This window comes from Hemiscyllium ocellatum, chromosome 10, assembly GCF_020745735.1.
Source record: "Hemiscyllium ocellatum isolate sHemOce1 chromosome 10, sHemOce1.pat.X.cur, whole genome shotgun sequence".
NCBI lineage: Eukaryota > Metazoa > Chordata > Chondrichthyes > Orectolobiformes > Hemiscylliidae > Hemiscyllium > Hemiscyllium ocellatum.
In genome coordinates, this window is record NC_083410.1 from 20549614 (window position 1) to 20570934 (window position 21321).

At 44.8% G+C, this 21321-nt stretch overlaps 1 protein-coding gene across 5 annotated transcripts in view; it reads right to left on the reverse strand.

The window, feature by feature from the left end:
* Positions 1-21321, reverse strand: part of ltbp1 (latent transforming growth factor beta binding protein 1) — a 371964-nt gene that overhangs the window by 43262 nt on the left and 307381 nt on the right. For all 5 annotated transcript variants that reach the window (XM_060831324.1, XM_060831322.1, XM_060831326.1 and 2 more), the window contains 2 exons: positions 20548-20688; positions 16699-16857 (listed from right to left, as the gene is read on the reverse strand). In XM_060831324.1, the coding sequence (XP_060687307.1) occupies positions 16699-16857; positions 20548-20688 (300 nt within the window). The remainder of the gene's footprint in view (positions 1-16698; positions 16858-20547; positions 20689-21321) is intronic.

Below are 21321 nucleotides of genomic sequence, written 5' to 3' on the forward strand. Positions count from 1 at the left end.
TATTAAAAACAAATCTGATCTCGATGAGACTATTGCAACATACAAGGACCAGCCTCGAACCTGCAGTACAATACGTTGTGTAATGAGCCCAAATGAATTGTTTCATTCGCTCAGGCATTTCCAGTCATTGTGGATGTTGCCAATGGGACTTTCTGTTTTCTAACGTTCTGCAGAAACATCATGAAACAATTCGAGAAAGGAATCTTTCGTGGTGGAGCTCGATATTTGGGTCAGTCTGTGTCTGCTACTTCAGGCGCCACATTCATTGCCAGCTGACAAGAACATTGAGAATCTAAAACAAGTTTGCCCATCTGTAGTGGGGAGCAGCCAGCATGGGGGATTGTGAAAGAATGCTGCCTTGGCCAGATTTCTCACCCAACGCTGTCAGAATGTGTGGAAGATAACTTTTTTTCTCTCTTTCTTTCTCTCTCTCCCTTTCTCTCCCTGCCTGGTTTTTCTTAGATATCAAAAGAACTCTGAAACACGGGCCAGACAGAGCAGGTAGGCAGTAAGCCATGGTACCACTCTGTGGTACGGGCACATTACTGAAATACTTTCCTGTGAGTCAGCTAGCAGATCCAAATTTACTTAAGATGCCTCCCTTTTTATTTAGTTTTGCTGAGGCCTCGCCATCCAAATTTCAGCCTCGGCTTAATGCAAGTCCATCTTCCTTTTCAAAATGAATGATGGAATTTCCTTTTGCACGTGACGAGTGTGCCCCAGAGTTTGTCAGCCGTGCCTATTTGTCCTCGAGGAAAGTGGCTTGTGAGGGCCATTTCAGAGCCAACCCCGTTGACCTGGGTTTGGGGTCGCCATGACAATGCCAGATCTTCATCCTTAACAGGTATTAAGTGAACCAGATGGGATTTTAGCGATGGTCAACGTTAGCATTACACGCCAGCCTGAATCTGTCCTCCTCCAGTGCTTCCTTGGCTCTGGATTATTGCTCCAGTGGCACTACCACAGTGCCAGCCTCTGCCCACAATGTCATGCCGATACTTGTGAATGGCACTGGCCTCACGTGGTTTACCTTACTTTTATACTCTAGGATCCTAGTTATTCGGCTGTGCTTTGTTCTAAAGGATGAAAGCAAATTAGCGAAACTGCACCACTAGCTGTTGATCAAAGGCAGGTGAAGATACAAAGCAATGGCTTGGGTAAGTTCCTCTAGCCTGCTCCCACTACCCAATACCATAATAGCTCATCTCCTGCCTGAACAATAGCCTTTCCACCTATAACCACACAAATAAAGAAGGGTGGTTGCTGGCAATCCAATAGAATCAGAAATTGCTAAAAACAATAACTTAGCAGGTCCAGCAGGTGAGAAAGCAGAGTTAAAAGTTTCACGTCCAGTGACTCTTATTTAGTTCTCCCCCTCACCTTCATCCCAAATCCTTTGACACCAACAACAATAAATCTCAGCCTTACCAAGATGGCGGCACTGGTAAGGCAGGCTGCATTCAGGATCCTGGGCCCATCTGCTCCATATGGCCACTTTCTCCTATCTTCCTATGGAGAAGGTGACATCATGGAGGAGGAGGAGGAGGAGGGCAGCTGGCACGAGTGAGACATGACATGGCATGGCCTGGCAGCGGAGCCAGGTAGCCCTGGTTGTGGTAGGCCCGGGGCGAAGACCCCAGACATCAGCAAGGCAGCAGCAGTGTGGCACGAATCAATAGGGGACTGATAGCTATTGGTCAGGCAATGGCAGCAGCAACAGAGTGCGGGGCTGCTGGTTGCCGGGGGATTGCGGTTCCGGCATGGGACCCAGCCTTGGTGACCCATCAGAGAGGTGGGCCCAGTAATGAAAAGATGACACCTGAAGGGTAGCTACCGTGATGTTGGTGGGTCTGGCACAGGCAGTGTTGTAGGTATCATTGGTCAAGTCTCATGGTGGAGGTGGTGGGAAACATTGACGGACTTCCTTCCAGCTTTATCTTTCGATTCATAAAGTATTCAAATAGTGCCGGATTGTAGCCAACAGTTGAAACGTTCCACTGTATTTCATTGCACTGTTCACTGTAGCAAACAAGTGACAACAAATCATCATTCATTAAAAATGCTCAGTCTGGAATATCCAGAATCTTCCAAAGTAGAGAATTCTAAAGATTCACAACCCTTAGGGTGAAGGCATTTCTCCTCCTCACAGTGCCAAATGGTTGGCCCCTTATCCTGTCTTACTATGCGCCCTGTGAGGTAAGACAGCACTGCCCTCAGTGGCTATCCTGTCAAACCCCTTCAGAATCCTGCACGCTGCGACAAAGATCACCTCCCATTCTTCGAAACTCCAGAGAACCCCAAAGTCAAAATGGCAGACCAGGTGGGATTACTAGGATTGGTGACAGGAGGGGCAGGACCTCCCTTTTGAGCTGACTGTGACAAAAACAGAAGAATCTAACACGCACCAATGAGCTACAACATAGCAGTGCCTGAAATATTCTGAACAATAATGTACTTCCTGCAAACCTTTGCTTTTGCCAAATGGCATCCAGTGTGGAAAATAGATGGACTCGCTCTCTGTTCTTCGCTTTTGATTATTCCATTTATCCTCATTTTGGCAATGTAATCCACATCCCCGTCAGCTCCTGCTAAAGTATGCAAGCAATGTCTGGTCCCATCTTCTAACCCTGGCCCTTGGCACCTGCACCTCTGGACCCAGACATCTGTGTATCTGGTCACATTTATGCAAGTTTGGAACAAAGCACCCAATTCAAAAGTGAGCAGAGAGAGCCAGTTTGTACATTATCCATGGATTCTGAACATGACCTCACGGGAACATTGACCAAAACCACTACTTAAAAGATTTTTTTGTTTTAAAAATGCAGCTTATTCTGATCAAAGGTGCCAAATTTACACCGACATAAAACGATTTGATTTTCAATAAATAATGTATCGCGGAAATCCCTGCTGAGGCGTCAATCAGAGATGGGTAACAATTGCTTAACTTGCCAGCAAGACCCAACTGCCTCAGAAAGAACTAAAACAAAATATCAGCATCCTCAAAAGTTTCTCTCGATAGAAAAAAATCTCGCAGAGTACTGAATATTTTTTTAAGCACAGAGGGCAGTTGAGGATGGTTCGCTAATTATATTCAAGGCTGAGACAGACAGGTTTTTAGTCTGGAAGGGAACCAAGGGTGATGGGGAGACGGCAGTCAAGTGGAGTTGAGGGTTATCAAATCAGCCATGATCTTATTGAGTGGTGGAACAGACTCAATGGGCTGAATGGCCTACTTCTGTTCCCGTGCTCTAGGGTCTTATTAAAGGTGTACTGGAAATCTGGGGGCAAAATCAGAAAATGAAGAAAATATTCTTCAGTTTGATCAGCATAACATTCTGAGCAAGGGTTACACAAGATACGTTTCTGGCTGTCCTGCATTTTCTGTTTTCCCTAAAAAAGGAACTGTTTACTTCGGTTTTCCAGGAAAGATTGATGCATTTCTTGTTTAAATACGATGGTGTTCTAAGTCATAAAGTGTTGGACGCGATGCATCATTTTCTATTAATCTCTGATGTGGCAAAAATAAAAAAAGAGCAAAGTTAACTGCAGCAGTCCTGAGGTTTTAAAGACTTTGAAATTGGTCCAAGCATAACCAGGCAGCTGGCAATTATGAACGCTTTTCTTAGCCTCCTCAGCCACTGAGAATGTTTCCATCAAATGGAACACGTTTACCCTCTGAGTTGTGTCCATTCTGTGTTCTGAGGGCCACAGCATGTAACCTGTGAGGGACACGGCCTATCCCACAATCCCCTGCATCGCTGAGGTGCTTGGATTTCCCACGCTGCACCACTGGCCAGTTTGAGTGAGATAGCAGCGGGGGAAATGGGACTGCTGCCTCAATGGAGGTGAAGGGCTGACACTCCATTGCTGGCAAGCGGCCTGCCAAAACATTGCAAAGCTCTTCGCTGGAAGGGAGTGCCAATCAAAAACCTGAAAGCGCCAAAGGTGATGTGAGCAAAATCTTGGACAGAGAGTTCAGTTTTGTGGAAAGTCTTAAAGGAGAGGGCGCGAAGAAGTGGAGTGTTTTAAGGAGGAACCTCCAAAACTTAGAGCCAATGTTTTTTAAAGGCAATGATAAATATATTTTTGAACAGTGAAGAAATTAAGGCAAGTGGAGCTGAGTCCACGAGAAAGGTCAGCCATGATCATATTGAACGGCAGAGCAGGTTCGAGTGCCAGATGGCCTACACCTGCTCTGTTTCTTATGTTCTTGCAAAGCAGCTGAAGACACAGTCACCAACGGCAAATGGGAAGCACTGAGAGGCAGAATTGGAGGAACAGAGAAATCTTTGAGGGATGAGACGATGACAATTCAACAAATACAGTGATGCCTCCAATTTCAACTACTGATAAAATTACAAATATCGGGTGGTTCAACGTGTTCGCTAAGGGCTTTACAGGAGGAATCATTTGGGCAACTCTGCACGATATCTCATGCATTGACTCACGGTGCTTCATCCAGTTCTCAGAATACACGAATGGATCCCATAACAATACCCAAAATTCCACCCAAACTGCCTGAAGGAACTGTAATGCCAGTGGCACAAAGTTTTCCTTCCCTCGCTGAGTTCTTCCTCACTCACTCTTATTCGCGCTCCCAATTCTCCATCTCATCCCTGCACTGAACTTCCTGTATCTCTGGTCAGAGTCTGGGCTGCCATAGATGGGGGAATAATGCTGATCAGGAGAGGCAGGATGAGTTGAACAGTGACCATTAGGAACAGCACTGCCAACCGTGCCAACTTTGACGAATACCGTGGATCTGAGATACACTCCTGGTAGATTGGGCCTCTGTGAGGAATACCATAGCTCAACGATTAAGTTTCTTAGCTCGGAAAACAGAGGATGGGAGTTCAAATTTCGCCATAGCAGTGCAGGGATTGAAATTCAGTCAAATACCTGTGGATGTTATGTTGATATTGTACAGCACACTTTTGAGGTCTCTTCTGGATCGCCCTGTCATAGGAAAGTTGTTATTAAGCTGGAGAGAGTTCAGAAGGAGGCAGGATAGGCTGTAACTTTTTTAACTGGAGTGTCGGAGATTGAGGGTGATCTTTTAGAGTTTTAATAAAATCATGAGGGGTATAGATAAGGTGAATGGTAAGGTTCCTAGGGTGGGGAATTTCAAGACAAAAGGGCATATTTTTAAGGTGAGAGGAGAAAGATTTTAAAAATTCAAGAGGGGCAATTTCTTTTCACACAGAGGCCCATGCCTAGATCCAAGTGCAATTACATTGTTTAAAAGCCATTTGGATAAGTACATCAAAAGAAAAGGTTGGGAGGGATATGGCCAGGAGCAGGCAGGCAGGACTAGTTTAGCTTGGGATTATGATCGGCATGGACTGGTTGAATTGAAGGGTCTGTTTCTGTGCTGTGTGGCTCTCTTACTCTATATTAGGCCTGGAAGTTTTGGTTTTGTTTCTGTAATAGCGTACCAGGAAGCTGCCAGACTGTCATTTCTTTTGATGGAAACTGGATCACTTTGGGGAAGTGGGGGATTGGTGTAATCCAGAGGGCCAAGTTAATATTCTGGGGAACCTGGGTTCAAATCCCACTAGGGCAGAGTGTGAAATTGGAATTCAATTAAAAATCTGTAGTTAAAAAGCTCGCCTAATAGTGAACACATATCCATTTTCGATTGTTGATTACTTTTAAAAAACACATGGTTTACTCATGTTCTTGAGGGAATCTGACTTTCTCACCTAGTCTGGCCTATGTGTGATTCCAGATATTAGATCACAGCATGTGACTCTTGATTGCCCCACTGAAGACAATGAGTAAGACTCTTGGTTCAAAGGGGGACAATTAGGAACAGGCAGTGATACCTATCTCCCATACAAGAAAAACAATAAGAACAATTCGCAGATGTTATGAGTGAAGTAAATCCACTCTCCACACCCATCGTGCTTTCTTGTGACTCCAGGCACAAGGCAATGGGGTTGTCTCTTCAACCATCGTCTGAAATGGATGAGCAGCTGGAAGGTGATGGGGAGTGCCATTGTGATATGAGTAATGAATGTAGGTCCTACCATTGGTAAGACACCCACATTCAGTGAATGAATTTGAAAAGAATGACCTGCATTTTCAACAGATCCCAGTGCTCGCTTGTTGTTTGCAAACAGAATTTAAATATTGACAAGTACTCTGGGCTATGGAAATCATTCAGAGATTATAAACTATCCTCTCCGACGCTCAATCTTTTCTCTCTTGCTTCTTTACTGAAGCTGGTATCTCAAAGCATGTTCTAGCTCCCCTCGGCACACTTACATTTTACTCAGTGGGTGTCGAGTATCGGTTAGCTCAACTGGATGGACAGTTGGATTGAGATGAAGCGTGATGGGTGGACAGTGTGGGTTCAATTCTGACTGTGGCTAACATGAAGGACTCTTTTTCTAACGTCACCACTTGCCTGAGGCACAGTGACCCTCAGGTTAAACTCATGGCCAGGTACCTCTCTCTAATCTGATGGCGGTTGGATGGTTCTGTGGGAACTATGGCAACTTATGCCAGTGGACATTAACTTTGGACAGGCACCAAATCCAAGACTGACTTGACTCTCAACGATCTAACTCCCCTTCCAAACAGCAATCATTGGATCGTGACCTCCAACAGGACATCTTTCACAAATAAATTTCTCCTCCCGAGACGAATACCCAAATAGACAGGTTATACCCCTTGGAAAAGATCAAATGGGTCAAGTTCCTTTTCTCTGGAAAAGAGAAAATAAGGAGCTGCCCAGGAGGGGCAATTAAGGATAGGTAACAGCGGTGGGCCTTGGCACTGATATTCACATCCCATAAACAAAATGAAAGGAGGTCTTTAGGGACATTAGAGGATTTGGTAGTGGACAGGAGCAGGGTCAGAGGTCTGAGACAGTCACTGTCGAGAATTCAGAACAAACCATTTGACTAGAGGATGATGACAATGTGGAATCCACTAAAAAAGAAGTTGAGGGTAATGGTATAAAATTATTTAAGGGCAAGCTAAACATAGGAAGGTAGAAAAAAAATAATCAAATTGAGTTCTGATTGAGTTAAACGAAGTGATGTTTGAAGAGGTTCATGTAAAGTGTAAATACCAGCATGGGCTCGTTGGGATGAGTGGCCTATGGCTGCACTATAAATTCTTGGTGACTTTGTAAGGCTGCCCTTGCTTCTGCCTCAGGCTGAGATCAAGTAACATTGAGGAGAGATCAAATTAGGGAGAATCTTCCTAATCCACGGGGTTTCAGTCTCACATCTCGAGCTGAAGTTGTGAGAATTATGCTTTAATGTCTGGCTGCGGCTGGGTTTCTTGTTTGAAATTATCAGTCTAGTAGTTGTTTTGGCAGAGGTACACGTTCGATAGAGGCACGGTGGCCAAACCACAACACAACACTGTGTTTTGGATCGAGCTGTCCTCTCTGGTGGGTTTCCTGGCCTTTCACTTCTCCATCAATTACTTACAACGTCAGGAGGCCTTGTGTTCTGTCAGGCCGCAGCCTTTAATGGAACTGTTTGCTTTGGCTTTCACGGTTACTTTCCTACTTGGGGCTCTCCAACCTTCACCTGGCGCCACACAGGAAGGTCAGAATTTCAGAGTCAGTGCCACGTCACTCTTCATATTAGGCAAGTGGTTGGATCCCAGGCAGTTACTGTGACCATTAAATCCAATTCAGGCTCTTCCCAAGGACTGGTGGGGAAAAATTGCAAGGATCTGGGGAAACAGTGGAGACTGAGAGTGACCGCATCACTCCTCAAAAAAATCAGGCATAAGTTCAGCGGTTTGAATGGTCTCCTCTTTATTGAGCTACTGGGTGGTTCTTGTACCTTGTTGTGTTTGCAAAACAGTTTACATTATAAAATGAGTTCTGGTGTTCAGTGAGTGTCCAGTGGACAAAGAATAGCCTCTGAACTAGCTACTGCTCTGTCTCTGATAGAGACTTATATAAAAGACACCTCGCTAACCCTTTCTGAACGTAGCCAGACTCTGCTTCATAATGACTGACGTGCTGTGCAAGGCTACATCACGAATAAAAACGAGACAGGCACATTCACTCCGTTTGACATAAGTTTTAACAACATACATCATTTTTATCTCATCATTATTTTAACAATACGCCAGCATGTTATCCTGCTCTTGAGAGAGCACACGTCCCTGTGAATGTTGGTGAGAGAATATAGGGGCTATAGCAGTATGAAAAACAGATGTAGAGGTTCACGATCACACACTCAACCTGACAGCTACATTCGAGTGGTTGGGACAATATTTACATTATCACAAGGGAAATGTCAGTCCCGTTACAAGCAGACCTCATCCTCCAGTAGCTTATCACAAAGAACAAACCAAAACCCAGAAGGAGATGGTGAAAGCAAAATCTGAGAGAGAGAAAACAGATCCATTCCAGTTAAAATGGAGTTGGAACTGAATAATATAGAACTGCTTAAGGGAAGGTGGGGGGGCAGAATGGCCCACCCATGATCCTATTACCTTATGAACAAAGGGTATTATTTTCTTTAAGATGAAACACTTTATATTTTTTTGATTTTTAATACCTTTGTACTGCATTTGCCACAGAAATTACATCATTTCTCTTCACCAATTGTTATTCCCTCCTTTTCTCTCAGGACATCACACTGGCTGTTTGAGTAGGTGCTTCCCAAATTGGGGTCCGTGGAGAGTTTCCAGGCAATGCACAGCCCACGGCTGGCTTCAGAGGGAGACAACAGCCAAGTGTAATCAAATTAAAGACATGCTCATTTCCCCACAGTGTCCCTGCACTCCTACTGCTCCACTAGTGCTCTCTGCCACTCTGTCTCTCTCTCTCTCTTGCTCTCCCCATGCTCCCACTCTCTCCCCAAGCTCTCCCTTGTCCCTGCTTTCGCCCTGTGCTCCCACTCTCTCCCCGTGTCCTGACATTCTCCTCATGCTCTCCATCACTCCTGGTTTCCCGCCATCCTCCCACTCTCTTCCTGTCCTCCCTCGCACTCTCCCCCTGATCCCACTCTCCCTTGTTCACACTCTCCCCATGTTCTCGTTCACTCTGAGCAGGTACATCTATCTCACTGCTCTCCACGTGTAAACACATATTTTCATAACTGGCTTGTTAAAAGTTTCCCTGTATCACTGCCTTTCGATTACAGCCTCCCAGACCAGCTCAGGTGCTTACACCCACACACTCCATGTCTGAATGAAGGAGACTTCCCAAAATCCTAATATCCCTAACTGGCCAAGAGCTCCTCCATGTTTAGGTTCCCTCACACTCTCCTTCTTCAGCTCCACTTACCTCCCCCTCACACTCACACTCCCTCAACTCCAATAGTCTCCCCCTCACACTCACCCTCCCTCAACTCCACTCACCTCTCCCTCAACTCCACTCACCTCTCCCTCACATTCACCCTCCGTCCTCAACTCCACTCACCTCCCCCTCACACTCACCCTCCCTCAACTCCATTCACCTCTCCCTCACACTCACCCTCCCTCAACTCCACTCACCTCTCCCTCACACTCACCCTCCCTCAACTCCACTCACCTCTCCCTCACATTCACCCTCCGTCCTCAACTTCACTCAGCTCTCCCTCACACTCACCCTCTCTCTTCAACTCCACTCACCTCTCACTCACACCTCACCCTCCCTCCTCAGCATCACTCACCTCTCCCTCCTCAATTCCACCTCACCTCTCATTCACACTCACACTCACCTTCCCTCCCCAGCTCCATTCACCTCTCCCTCACACTCTCCTCTTCCTCACATTCTCCCTCATCTGCTCCACTTGCCTCTCCCTTGTACTAACCCTCCACAAACCTCTCACCTTCCATAGCACCACTCACCTCTCTGCAGGTAAGGGCGCTGGTCATCCAGCATTGCAGCCATTTCTGATTGGCTGTCCTGTCATCTCTGATTGGCTAACTTTGTCATTTCTGATTGGTTATCCTGCCTCAGTCACCCGATTACAGGTTACAGGGTGCCAGTGAGGATGCCACATCCTGTAAAGTTGCACCAGCAGCTGTCCCGACAGCACCCACAGGCCTGGGACCTCCATTCCACCCCAGTGCCTGTTGGGAAATTCTCCTTTGGTAGATGTAGTCAGCTGCAGGTTGAGAGAGATTGACTTGACATTGTCCATTTGGGATCTGTTTCATGGACTCCCCTGATCCCATTTAATTGACTGAATCTGTTGCGATTTCCGGTGTTTTCTATCTGTGGTAAAAACGCGTCTACACTCATTGCTACAGATATCAGCGTGACAGTGTCGCATGGATCCCCAGAGCAAAGCAAATTTTTAAGAAGCCATACTGCAGGATTTGAGCCCATTGCCTTGATACGTTGGAGATATCATCTAAAATATTCAACTGAGATTCCATTCTCTGGTCCTGGGATGGCTGTAAAAGATCTCATGGCAGGATTGGAATGGATGTAGGTTTGCTCGCTGAGCTGGAAGGTTCATTTCCAGACATTTTGTCACCCAATTAGGTAACATCTTCAGTGGGCCTCTGGGCAAAGCACTGTTGATAATTCCTGCTTTCTATTTATATATTTGGGTTTCTTTGGGTTGGTGATGTCATCTCCTGTAGTGATGTTATTTTCTGTTCTTTTTCTCAGGGGGTGGTAGATGGGGTCTAACTCGATGTGTTTGTTGATAGAGTTCCAGTTAGAATGCCATGCTTCTAGGAATTCTCGTGTGTGTCTCTGTTTGGCTTGTCCTAGGATGGATGTGTTGTCCCTGTCCAAGTGGTGTCCTTCCTTATCTGTATGTAAGGATACTAGTGAGAGAGGGTCATGTCATTTTGTGGCTAGTTGATGTTCATGTATCCTGGTGGTTAGTTTTCTGCCTGTTTGTCCAATGTAGTGTTTGTTACAGTTCTTTCACAGTATTTTGTAAATTACATTAGTTTTGCTTGTTGTCCGTACAGGGTCTTTCAAGTAAATTTGCTGTTGTTTTAGTGTGTTGGTGGGTTTGTGGGCTACCATGATTCCAAGGGGTATGAGTAGTCTGGCTGTCATTTGTGAGGTGTCTTTGATGCAGGGGGGAGTGGGTAGGGTTTCTGGGTGCGTTTTGTCTGCTTGTTTGGGTTTGTTGCTGAGAAATCAGCAGACTGTGTTCATTGTGTAGGGATTGGCCAAGCAGTAGAGTTTAAGTTGCTCAAACTGATTTCCTTGTCATAAAAGCCAGTGTCCCACCACTGAGGCCAAATGGAATTGAATGGGCTCTCAGCTGAGACAGCAGAAGTAACAATCTGGAAATTCTTAAGCAACAGTGCTGTTATAGGAGGGGTGCAGGACTGTGCTGAATGACCTCTGACTTCTGTACCTCTTGTGATATTTATTCATCATCATCATCATTGATGATCCCTCGCAGACAAGGATGACTCTGTTCCACTCTCTGGGTGAGTTGGTAAATGGCTGTATAGACTGATGCTGCTACCACAGGCTCTGTTACACCTGGAGCAGGTTGTGATCATGGCAAGGGATGGGTGCAGTATTGGTATGGCAGAAACCTTTCCTTGTTTTCTCCTGGCTTCTACTTATTCCCAACGTCAAGTCCTGAGTGCTCAACACCTCCCTGGATGCTCCTCCTCCACTTTGGACAGTCTTGGGCCAGTGATTCCCAGGTGGCTGTGGGAATGCCGCATGTGACCAGTGAGACCTTAAGAGTATCCCTGATATTTTGTGATATCTTGTGATATTATGATGCCACAAACATACAACAGCAAACTTGCCTTATTCAACAGTGTGAAATGGTTAATAGTGAATGCGCCACCCATTTCACATCTCTGTTGATTAATATCAATGAATAAAAGTCAGGACACAGACAGCTGATTCATTATCACCCACAATACACAATGCGAGAAAGTCACGGTTAGCCCAACGCTGTTTTTGCCAAATGCTTAATTTTTAAAATAATTTAGCTTATACTGTAATTACTTTGTCTAGTTTTCCAGGAATAGATTTCAGAAATGATTTAATTATGCATATTTTCTTTAAAAAATATCATTCGCTCTTGTGGCACAGTCTTGGTGTCCCTGCCTCTGAGGCAGGAAGCCTGGGTTCAAGTCCCACCTGCTCCAGAGCTGTGTTATAATACAGCATATCTGAACAAGTTGGTTCGAAAATACCAACAAGTAGTTCCATTATCAAGAGGGTAATCAGTTAGCTTAGAACAGCTTGAGCGTACAGTAGATCAATGCAATGTCACAAACTCAATGCCAGAACCACTTGTGACTGTTTATAGACACGTTCCTCCTGACCATGACCCATTCCCAATGAGGAATGCTGCTCATCCTGTTCTATGTATCTAATTGTCTCTGTCTAATGGAAAGAGAGGCTATTGAAAATGGCCTCACTTCCTGCATGTCAACACTGCAAGTTTCAAATCATAGAATCCCTACCATATGGGAAGAGGCCATTCAGCCCATCAAGTCCACACTGATCCTTTGAAGAGCATCTCACCCAGACCTAGCCGCTCTCCCCATATTGTAACCCCATATTTCTCATGGCTAACCCATTTCCTAACCTGTACATCCCTCAACACTATGGGCAATCTAGTATGACCAATCCACCCTAACCTGCACATCTTTGGACTGTGGGAGGAAAAACGGAGCACCCGGAGGAAACCCAGGCAGACATGAGGAGAATGTGCAAACTCCACACAGTCACCAAAGGGCAGAATCGAACCTGGATACCTGGCATTGTGAGGCAACAGTGCTAACCACTTAGGCACTTTGCAGCCCAAATCTTAGGAAGTTACCTTCCATATGAGGAAAAATGCTTCCAAAAGCAGTAAGTACTCATAACAGAGAATATTTTAGTCTTTCTGCTATCATTATACATCAGGGAATTCAAGAATTAGCTGAGTGGACAGTTAACACAGGGTGACTGAGCGACAGGAATGGTGTAAGGCATTGTGTGTTTCGGAACTTGCTGGTGGTTCTTCTATTTCTATGAATCTATAATGTAGTCAAAGGGTTAAGTGCAGAAAGCTCTGTTGTTACTGCCAGATATCCTGCTGAATGTGGTCACACTAAAGCACTGCCAACACAGCAGATGGACAGCTGCAAGTAACTCATGAATTCAGACTGCGTTAAGTTGCTTCAGTTATAGTTCATAACTTCATAGTTCATGCCTCTGATAAAATATTTTCTTCCGAGGAAGTGGGCATTTCTGGCTGGGCGAGCATTTATCACCCATCTGCCATTCCCTCAGAGAAGTAACTTGTGATCTGCGTCCTGGAACAGCTGCAGTCCAGGGGATGAGGTTCGGGAGGGTTTCCAGGGTGTTGGCCCAGCCACAGTGAAGGAATGTGGATACCATTCCAAGTCAGGATGGTGCATGATCTGGAGGGGAACTTGCAGGTGGGGATGCTCCCAGCTGCCTTTGCCTCCCAGACAGTCAAGGTCACAGTTCTGGGAGGGGCTGCAAGCAGCACCTTTACAGAGCTGCTGCCCGATATCTTGTAGAACACACACACACACACACACACACACACACACACACACACACACACACACACACACACAAATCCTGCATTTGTATAAAACCCAATCATGTCTATGCAACATCCCGAATTGCTTTGCAATAAATTCACTTATGCTTGTTACGTAGAGAAGGGGGTTAGGTTTCTCAGGTGTGATTTTGGAAATCTTAAAATTTGATATAATGTTGGATTTTTCATGCTGAGGGATGTAATCCTGGTGATCTTCAATGGTGCTTTGCTCACACTGTCAGGAGGTGGCAGTAGCGAACCTGACATCCATGCCAGTCCTTTTCATAATGTGCAATCTCAACTCAGGAAATTCCTACATTTCAGTTTAGTGCTGGAATATAAAGAGGCCAGACCTTTGGATATGGTACCATGTCTGGGTCAATTCAGAAGCAGTACATATTGATGGATATAACGCTGAATAAATTCACACTTTTGTCACATTATGATCCAATTACCAGGAAGACCCAGCCTCTGTCAAGAAGTGCTCCCAGCACGTTTCGGGTCTCCCAGGGAAGGCTGCAACTTGAATGCTTTAAAATTAGACAGCGAATGGAGTAAGTCAATGGAAAAGGCTTACGGGGTGAGGCTCAGATGTACCTGCCTTTGTACTGCAGCTGGGCTTTACTGTAAAGATCAAATTGTATAACCTTGCATGGCAATGAGACACCTTATGACACTGCAGTTCTCGCAGTGCGTTGCGATTTGCATACATACAGCACATGAAGGCAGAGAGATGAGGGTGGAGTGCTGGGGTCTGATATCACAGAGACCACCCCTCACAGACAGGAGGAAAGCCATCACCTTGCTCTAGTTCCCCACATCTATGAGCAAATGGACCAGTTATAGAGAAAGGCTGAATGGGCTGGGACTTTTCTCAGTGATGCACAGGAGGCTGAGAGGTGACCTTATATAAGTTTACAAAATCATGAACGGTATAGACAGAGTTAATGGTAGTTGTCTTTCCCTTCGGATGGGCACATTTTTAAGGTAAGAGGAGAGAGATTTAAAAAAGATATGAGGGCAGATTGTTTTACAGAGGGTGGTTCCCATGTGGAATGAACTTCCTGAGGAAGTGATGGATGCGGGTACAATTACAACATTTAAAAGATATTTGGATACGTATATGAATAAGAAAGGCTTGAAGGGACATGGGCCAGGAGCAAGCAGGTGGGACTAGTTTAGTTTGGATTAGGGTCAGCATGGAGTGTCATAGAGTCATAGAGATGTACAGCATGGAAACAGACCCTTCAGTCCAACCCGTCCATGCCAACCAGATATCCCAACCCAATCTAGTCCCACCTGCCAGCACCCGGCCCATATCCCTCCAAACCCTTCCTATTCATATACCCATCCAAATGCCCTTTAAATATTGTAATTGTACCAGCCTCCACCACTTCCTCTGGCAGCTCATTCCATACACGTACCACCTTCTGTGTGAAAAGGTGGCCCCTTAGGTCCCTTTTAAATCTTTCCCCTCTCACCTTAAACCTATGCTCTCTATTTAGACTCCGCTACCCTGGCAAAAAGATCTTGGCTATTCACCCAAACCCTGCCCCTCATGATTTTATAAACCTCAATAAGGTCACCCTTCAGCCTCCGATGCTCCAGGGAAAACAGTCCCAGCTAATTCAACCTCTCCCTATAACTCAAACTTTCCAACCACGGAAACATCCTTGTAAATCTTTTCTGAAGCCTTTCAAGCTTCACCCTTCTCACTGGATTAGTAAAAATCCACCTCAGCCCCCAACCCCAGCACATCTTCTATGTTGTACAATTATATAACATTAATGATATCGAGCTAAACCTATGCCCTCTCGTTCTGGACTCCCCGAACCCAGTGGTTGGACCAAAGGGTCTATTTCCATGCTGTCTGGCTTTATGACTCTATGATCCTTTTTTAAAATTCAGTCTGCTGGCTATGGAGTCCTGTTTGGCATCAGTTTAGACACCCTCAATCATTCCCAAGGTATAAGTAAATTACCAGCATCACTCCAAACGGAAACACCAAGCTGTTGTGTGGCTGACAGTGTTTTTGTAAGGTCGAAGTAAGAGTGAAAAAGGAATGAGAAAAACAAAGGCATCTGTTTATGATACTGCAAGCTGTCAGCCAACATATCACAGAGTGACTAAATAAAGAGTATTGGTTATTCAGAAGGGGAGTGATCATTCATAGAATGATTCCGAGTACTTTGGAATGATTATAAACCACAATCTAAATGAGGTTGTGGGAATGATGACTGCTTAATTATCACTGGGGCCTAAAATCTGCTTGGCAAGCCTCTGTCTGGAGATGGTCTGAGTAGCAGCAGGAATTGCAACAGCCGACTCCCATTCACGTTTGAGATGTGGGATGACAATGATCCGAATGATGCCCGGTGTCTCACCCTCTGCTGGCTCTCCACTGATTTCTCACATTCCTTGACATGGTCAGAACATGTACATTTCACAGATTATTACTGCCACTGCTTTAGATGGAGAATTGCCAGGCAAGGATGTTGCCAGCATTGGAGGTTTGAGCTACAGGGAGAGGCTGAATACACTGGGGCTATTTTCCCTGGAGAGTCAGAGACTGAGGTGTGACCTTATAGAAGTTGATAAAATCAAGAGAGGTATGGATAGGATAAACAGACAAGATATTTTCCCTAGGGTGGGGGAAACTCTATAACTAGAGGGCAAAGGTTTAAGGTGAGAGGGGCAAGATTTAAAAGGGATCTAAGGGGCAATCTTTTCACACAGAGGGTGGTGTGTATATGGAATGGACTACCTGAGGAAGTGAGGGGGCTAGTACAAATACATTTAAAAGGCATCTGGTTGGGTATATGAATAGGAAGGGTGTACAAAGGCTGGCAAATGGGACTAGCTTTAGTTCGGATATCCTGGTCGGCATGGATGAGTTGAACCGAAGGGTCAGTTTCAGTGCTGTACATCTCTGACTCTCTGACAATTCTAAGACAAGTTTGCAGAAAATTTGAAAATAAAGAGAAGTGATTTTGCACTGTGCTATTGCTAATTACTATGAATTTATCAACCCTTTTCCAAAAAGTATAAAACAGCCCTCAGACTCACAACACTGCATCAGGTTTATTAACTGGTAAACTGTGCTCAAATTAAACAGAAATATGTTTTACAATAAAACTCAGGTCATTTCCTTCCTCACACTTCCATGATCCCATCACTTCACTTCCATTCTTCAGGAAAAGCATTACATGTAAATGACTAGGTAACTCTTACTCACCTGTGTTTCGAAGGGGACAAAGAGCACAGTCCATACCCCAGGCTTCTCCATACATACAGCAGCACTCAGTGTAGGTGGTCCTCCGATCCACTAGGGGTGACCCACACACAACCTCACTGCTCACAGCCTGCCAGCACACATCCTCTTCAGTGGTTTGTTCTGAAAAAGACCACAAGACCATCAGACACAGCAGCAAAAATAGGCCATTCAGCCCATCAAGTCTGCCGTGCCATTCAATGTACCGTGGCAATAATCCTCAACTCCATTTGGCTGCTTTTTCCCTGTAACCCTTGGTTCTCTTATTGATTAAAGTTCTGTCTATCTCAGCCTTGAATATATTTAATGACCCAAAGTCTCAACAGCCCTCTGCAGTAAAGAATTCCACAGGTTTACTTCCCTCAGAGAGGAAATTCCTCCTCATCTCTCTCTTAAATATGTGACCCCTTATTCTGAGATTATGGCCCCTAGTCCTAAACTCTCCCACAACGGGAAACAACTTTTCTGCATCTACCCTGCCAAGTCTCTGAAGAATTTTGCATGTTTCAATAAGGTTGCCTCGCATTTTTCGAAATCCGAATGAGTACAGGCCCAGTTTACTCAAACTCTCCTCACAAAACAGTCCCTCCGTACCTAGTACCAGCTGAGTGAACTTTCTCTGGATTGCCTCCAGTGCAGTATACTTTTCCTTGCTTAAGGAGACCACAACTGTTGATAGAATTTGAGTTGAGATCTGACTGGGGCCTTATCTAGTTTTATAAAGACCTCCCCAATTTTATACTCCATCGCTTTGAATTAAAGGCCAACATTCCATTGACTTCCCTATTACTCACTTAAATTGTTTGCTCGCTTTTTTAAAATGATTTATGCATGAAGATGTCCAAATCCCTACCTGCTGCCTCTTTCTGCAGTCTTTCTCCATATAAATAACGTTCAGCTCCTCTACTCCTCCTGCCAAAGTGCTTAACCTCACATTTTCCCATATCTGCCAGGTTCTTGCCCACGCACTTAACCTCTGCCCAACAGTTTGTACCATCCTCCCCACTCACCTTTCCACCTACTTTTAGATCATTTGCAAGCTTAGTGACAGTTCAATCACTTCCCTAATCAAAGTCAAAGCCATATATATAAATAGATGTATATACATATATACATAATATGGTAAATAATTATGGCCCCAGCACTGATCCCTGCTGCACACCACTAGTTACATACTGCCAAGCAGAAAATGCCCACGTTATCCCAACTTACTGTATAAGGTTAGGGAAGGATGTCATTCAATGTTGCATTGGCATCACCTTGTGGATACACACGTGTGCTCCTTAGCTTCAGTCATTAGTGTTCATAGGGACATGAAGAAGAGGCCATTTGGCCCCTTCACCTGATTTTGCCATTCAGTTAGATAATGGCTGATCTATAACCCATCCTGCTCAATTTCCTGACTCTTAATCCTCTCAAAAAACAATCAATAAATCTCAGATTTGTACTTTCAATTGATCCAGAATCTCCAGTTTTCATTGTGATGGATGGAGTTCCAGGCCGACACTACATTAGCTTACTTACAGTGTGGAAACAGCCCTTCAGCCCAACAAGTCCACACCGACCCGCCAAAGCGCAACCCACCCATACCCCTACATTTACCCCTTACCTAACACTACGGGCAATTTAGCATGGCGAATTCACCTGACCCGCACATCTTTGGACTGTGGGAGGAAACCGGAGCACCCGGAGGAAACCCACGCAGACACGGGGAGAATGTGTAAACTCCACACAGTTAGTCGCCTGAGGCGGGAATTGAACCCTGGTCTCTGGCGCTGTGAGGCAGCAGTGCTAACCACTGCGCCACCGTGCCGCCCGCAATTCTGTGGAGCATTGCGAGCATCACACCCGCATTGTGCAGTTTATGCCCCTTTTGTTCTGGCCTTCCCCAGAAGCAGGAAATTGTTTCTCACTATCTGCCATCAAATCTGTTAACCACCTTGAGCATCATTCTTTTGAAGGTTAGCAGGGAAAACATGCTTGAAATGAGAAGCAACCCAGGGCACTGAAGTGACGCGATGTTGGTGGGAAAGCATCAAATGAGGGTCACGTGTGCATTTTAAGTGTGAAGGAGCGATCCTTCGCCAGGCGTTCTGACCGTGAATGACAAAATATTTTCCTGTATGTGTGGGTGGAAGTTCTCTGATAAATAAGTCCAAAAAATTAAAGAGGACTTTAAACTGAGAGGTCTCAGACACCAAGACAATGGGTGTTTGTACAGCTGCTGCTTTTCTAGATCTTAGCAAACTTTGGATGAATGTACCGCAGCAGTGCCTGGCCTCCCCCTCACCACGATTCCCCCCCCCCTTTATGTAACACAGTTGGATATCGATTCCTGTCACATCTGAGCGTCTGTGGAGAGGGACAATGTGGGTACAGAAATCAGGAGTGAGGGCTGTGAGACTTTAACAAATTACCACCAAGTGGTTTAAATAGGCTTCAAATTGGATAAACACCTAGGCCCAGACAAGATGAATCCCAGACTGCTATGGGAGGCAAGGGAGGAGATTCCTGGGACTCTGACATTAACTTTCAAATCACCTCTGGCTACAGAAGAGGGGCCAGCACACTGGAGGACAGCTAACGTACCACTAGTTGAGAAGTGTAGCAGGGATAAACCATGGAACTATAACTGAGGAGCAAATTACCGCAGATGCTGGAATCTGTACTGAAAACAACAAATGCTGGAGAACACGCGGGTCAGACAGTATCCATGGAGAGAGAGCAAACTAACGTTTTGAATCTAGATGACTTTTCATCAGAGCTGAAGTGAAGTGTGAAGGGGGCAGCATTTATGTTATAGTTGAGGTTGGTGATGGGGTATAGAGTGTTGAGGAGAAAAGATGTTGATAGTTCAGATTAAATGATCAGAATATGAGCATGGCAAGACAATGGTGCCAGATTGGAAAGGATGAATAGTCCCACTGGAGTAGGGGGACGGGAGAGAGGACATGGTGACAGAGAATGTAACGAGTAAAGCTAAAAGACAGGGAAGGAGTGGGGGTTGGTTCACAGTTTGAAAGTGATGAACCCAATATTAAGTCCAGAAGGCTGCAAAGTGCGTAGTCAGAAGATGAGATGTTGTTCTTCTGATTTGCGCTGTGATTCCCTGTAAATCTGTGGTAGGTAAACATTTGGAAAATATTCTGAGGAATGGAATTAATCACCATGTGGAGAAGCCAAGATGAGACAAGGATACTCAGCATGGGATTTCCCAGGGCGAGATTATATTTACCAGGTTTGGCTGGGTTTTTTGAGGTGGATTGATGAGTGCAGTTGACATGGTCGACATGGGCTTTTCTGCGGCTGTGAAGGGGTTGGGGGGGGGGAAAGAGGAGTCCAGTTTTCCTTGAAGCTTTACGTAAAATGTTGCTTTAGTCAGAACAGGCTGCACACTGGATAAATGCATGTCTTCTTTCCTCTCCTCCCATCCAAATAACAAAAATATGCATTTTTATCGCACATTTAACATGGTGAAACATCCCAAGGTCCTTCTATTATCAGACAGGGGTTTGATGCTGAGACACAGAAAGGATTGAATTAACTTATTGTCTCATGTAATGAAATGAATCCAGTGAAACTTATATAAGATACCACTTACAACGTTATCTTAGAAACAAAGCTACAGAATAGAGAACTGAAGAATAAAGGGGTACATTAGGACAAAGAGGTCAGTTTTAAGCAGATTAATGTCAATGACATTCAAGCCTCTTTTAAAATAAAGAGCATCTGATATAATCTGCAGTATAAAATGAACGTATATCATTGCAACCACGCCAACTATAGTAAGCTGCTCCTGCCACTGGGACTTACCACTAGTTTCTGGAGGCTCAATGCAACGCTTCCCTGAAGAGTCGAGGATCATTGGGTATGTGCAGAAACAGTTGTATGAGCCGTCAGTGTTGATGCATTGACCACCGATACAATTTGATGGATCCTGACACTCGTCGATATCTAAGAAATAAAATGAAATACTGCACTGTCTGACATCATGCACAGAAACAGTGGAAAGTTGGGCAGCAGAGAAGTCAAAAATGAAACAAATAATCCCAGTACCGAACGTCAGGTACTGCTTCAATTCCAAATGAGACCATCTTTACAGAGGCCATTTAAAATACAACAAAAAGTGGAGGGTATTTTTGTACATAATGATTTTCACAAGAGGAACTGAGGAACAGCAGCCAGGAGCAATGAATTGTCATAATAACACAGATCCAGAGCTTAGACAAGTCAGGTACAGGAAACACTTTCAAATTTCCTTTAGCAAGAAACATGATTCAGTGAGTGTACAACTTGATCATACCATTGATCTTATGTCTATTACACCTAGGGAACCCAGGCAATCTGAAACAAACCTGAGAAACATCCCTCCTAGTCTTTACTGAATCACAGCATGGGACAGCAACAGAAGCAAGTTCCACACCCCAGATGCAGACTCTTTAATAAAGCTGTCAATTTAGTCCCATTCCTCTGTGCTTTCACTTTTCTTTTCAAGTATTTCTTCAATTCTCTTTCTTTCACCCATCCATCCTAAGCCATAGGAGCAGCAATTAGGCCATTCAGCCCATCGATCCACCAATCAGTCAT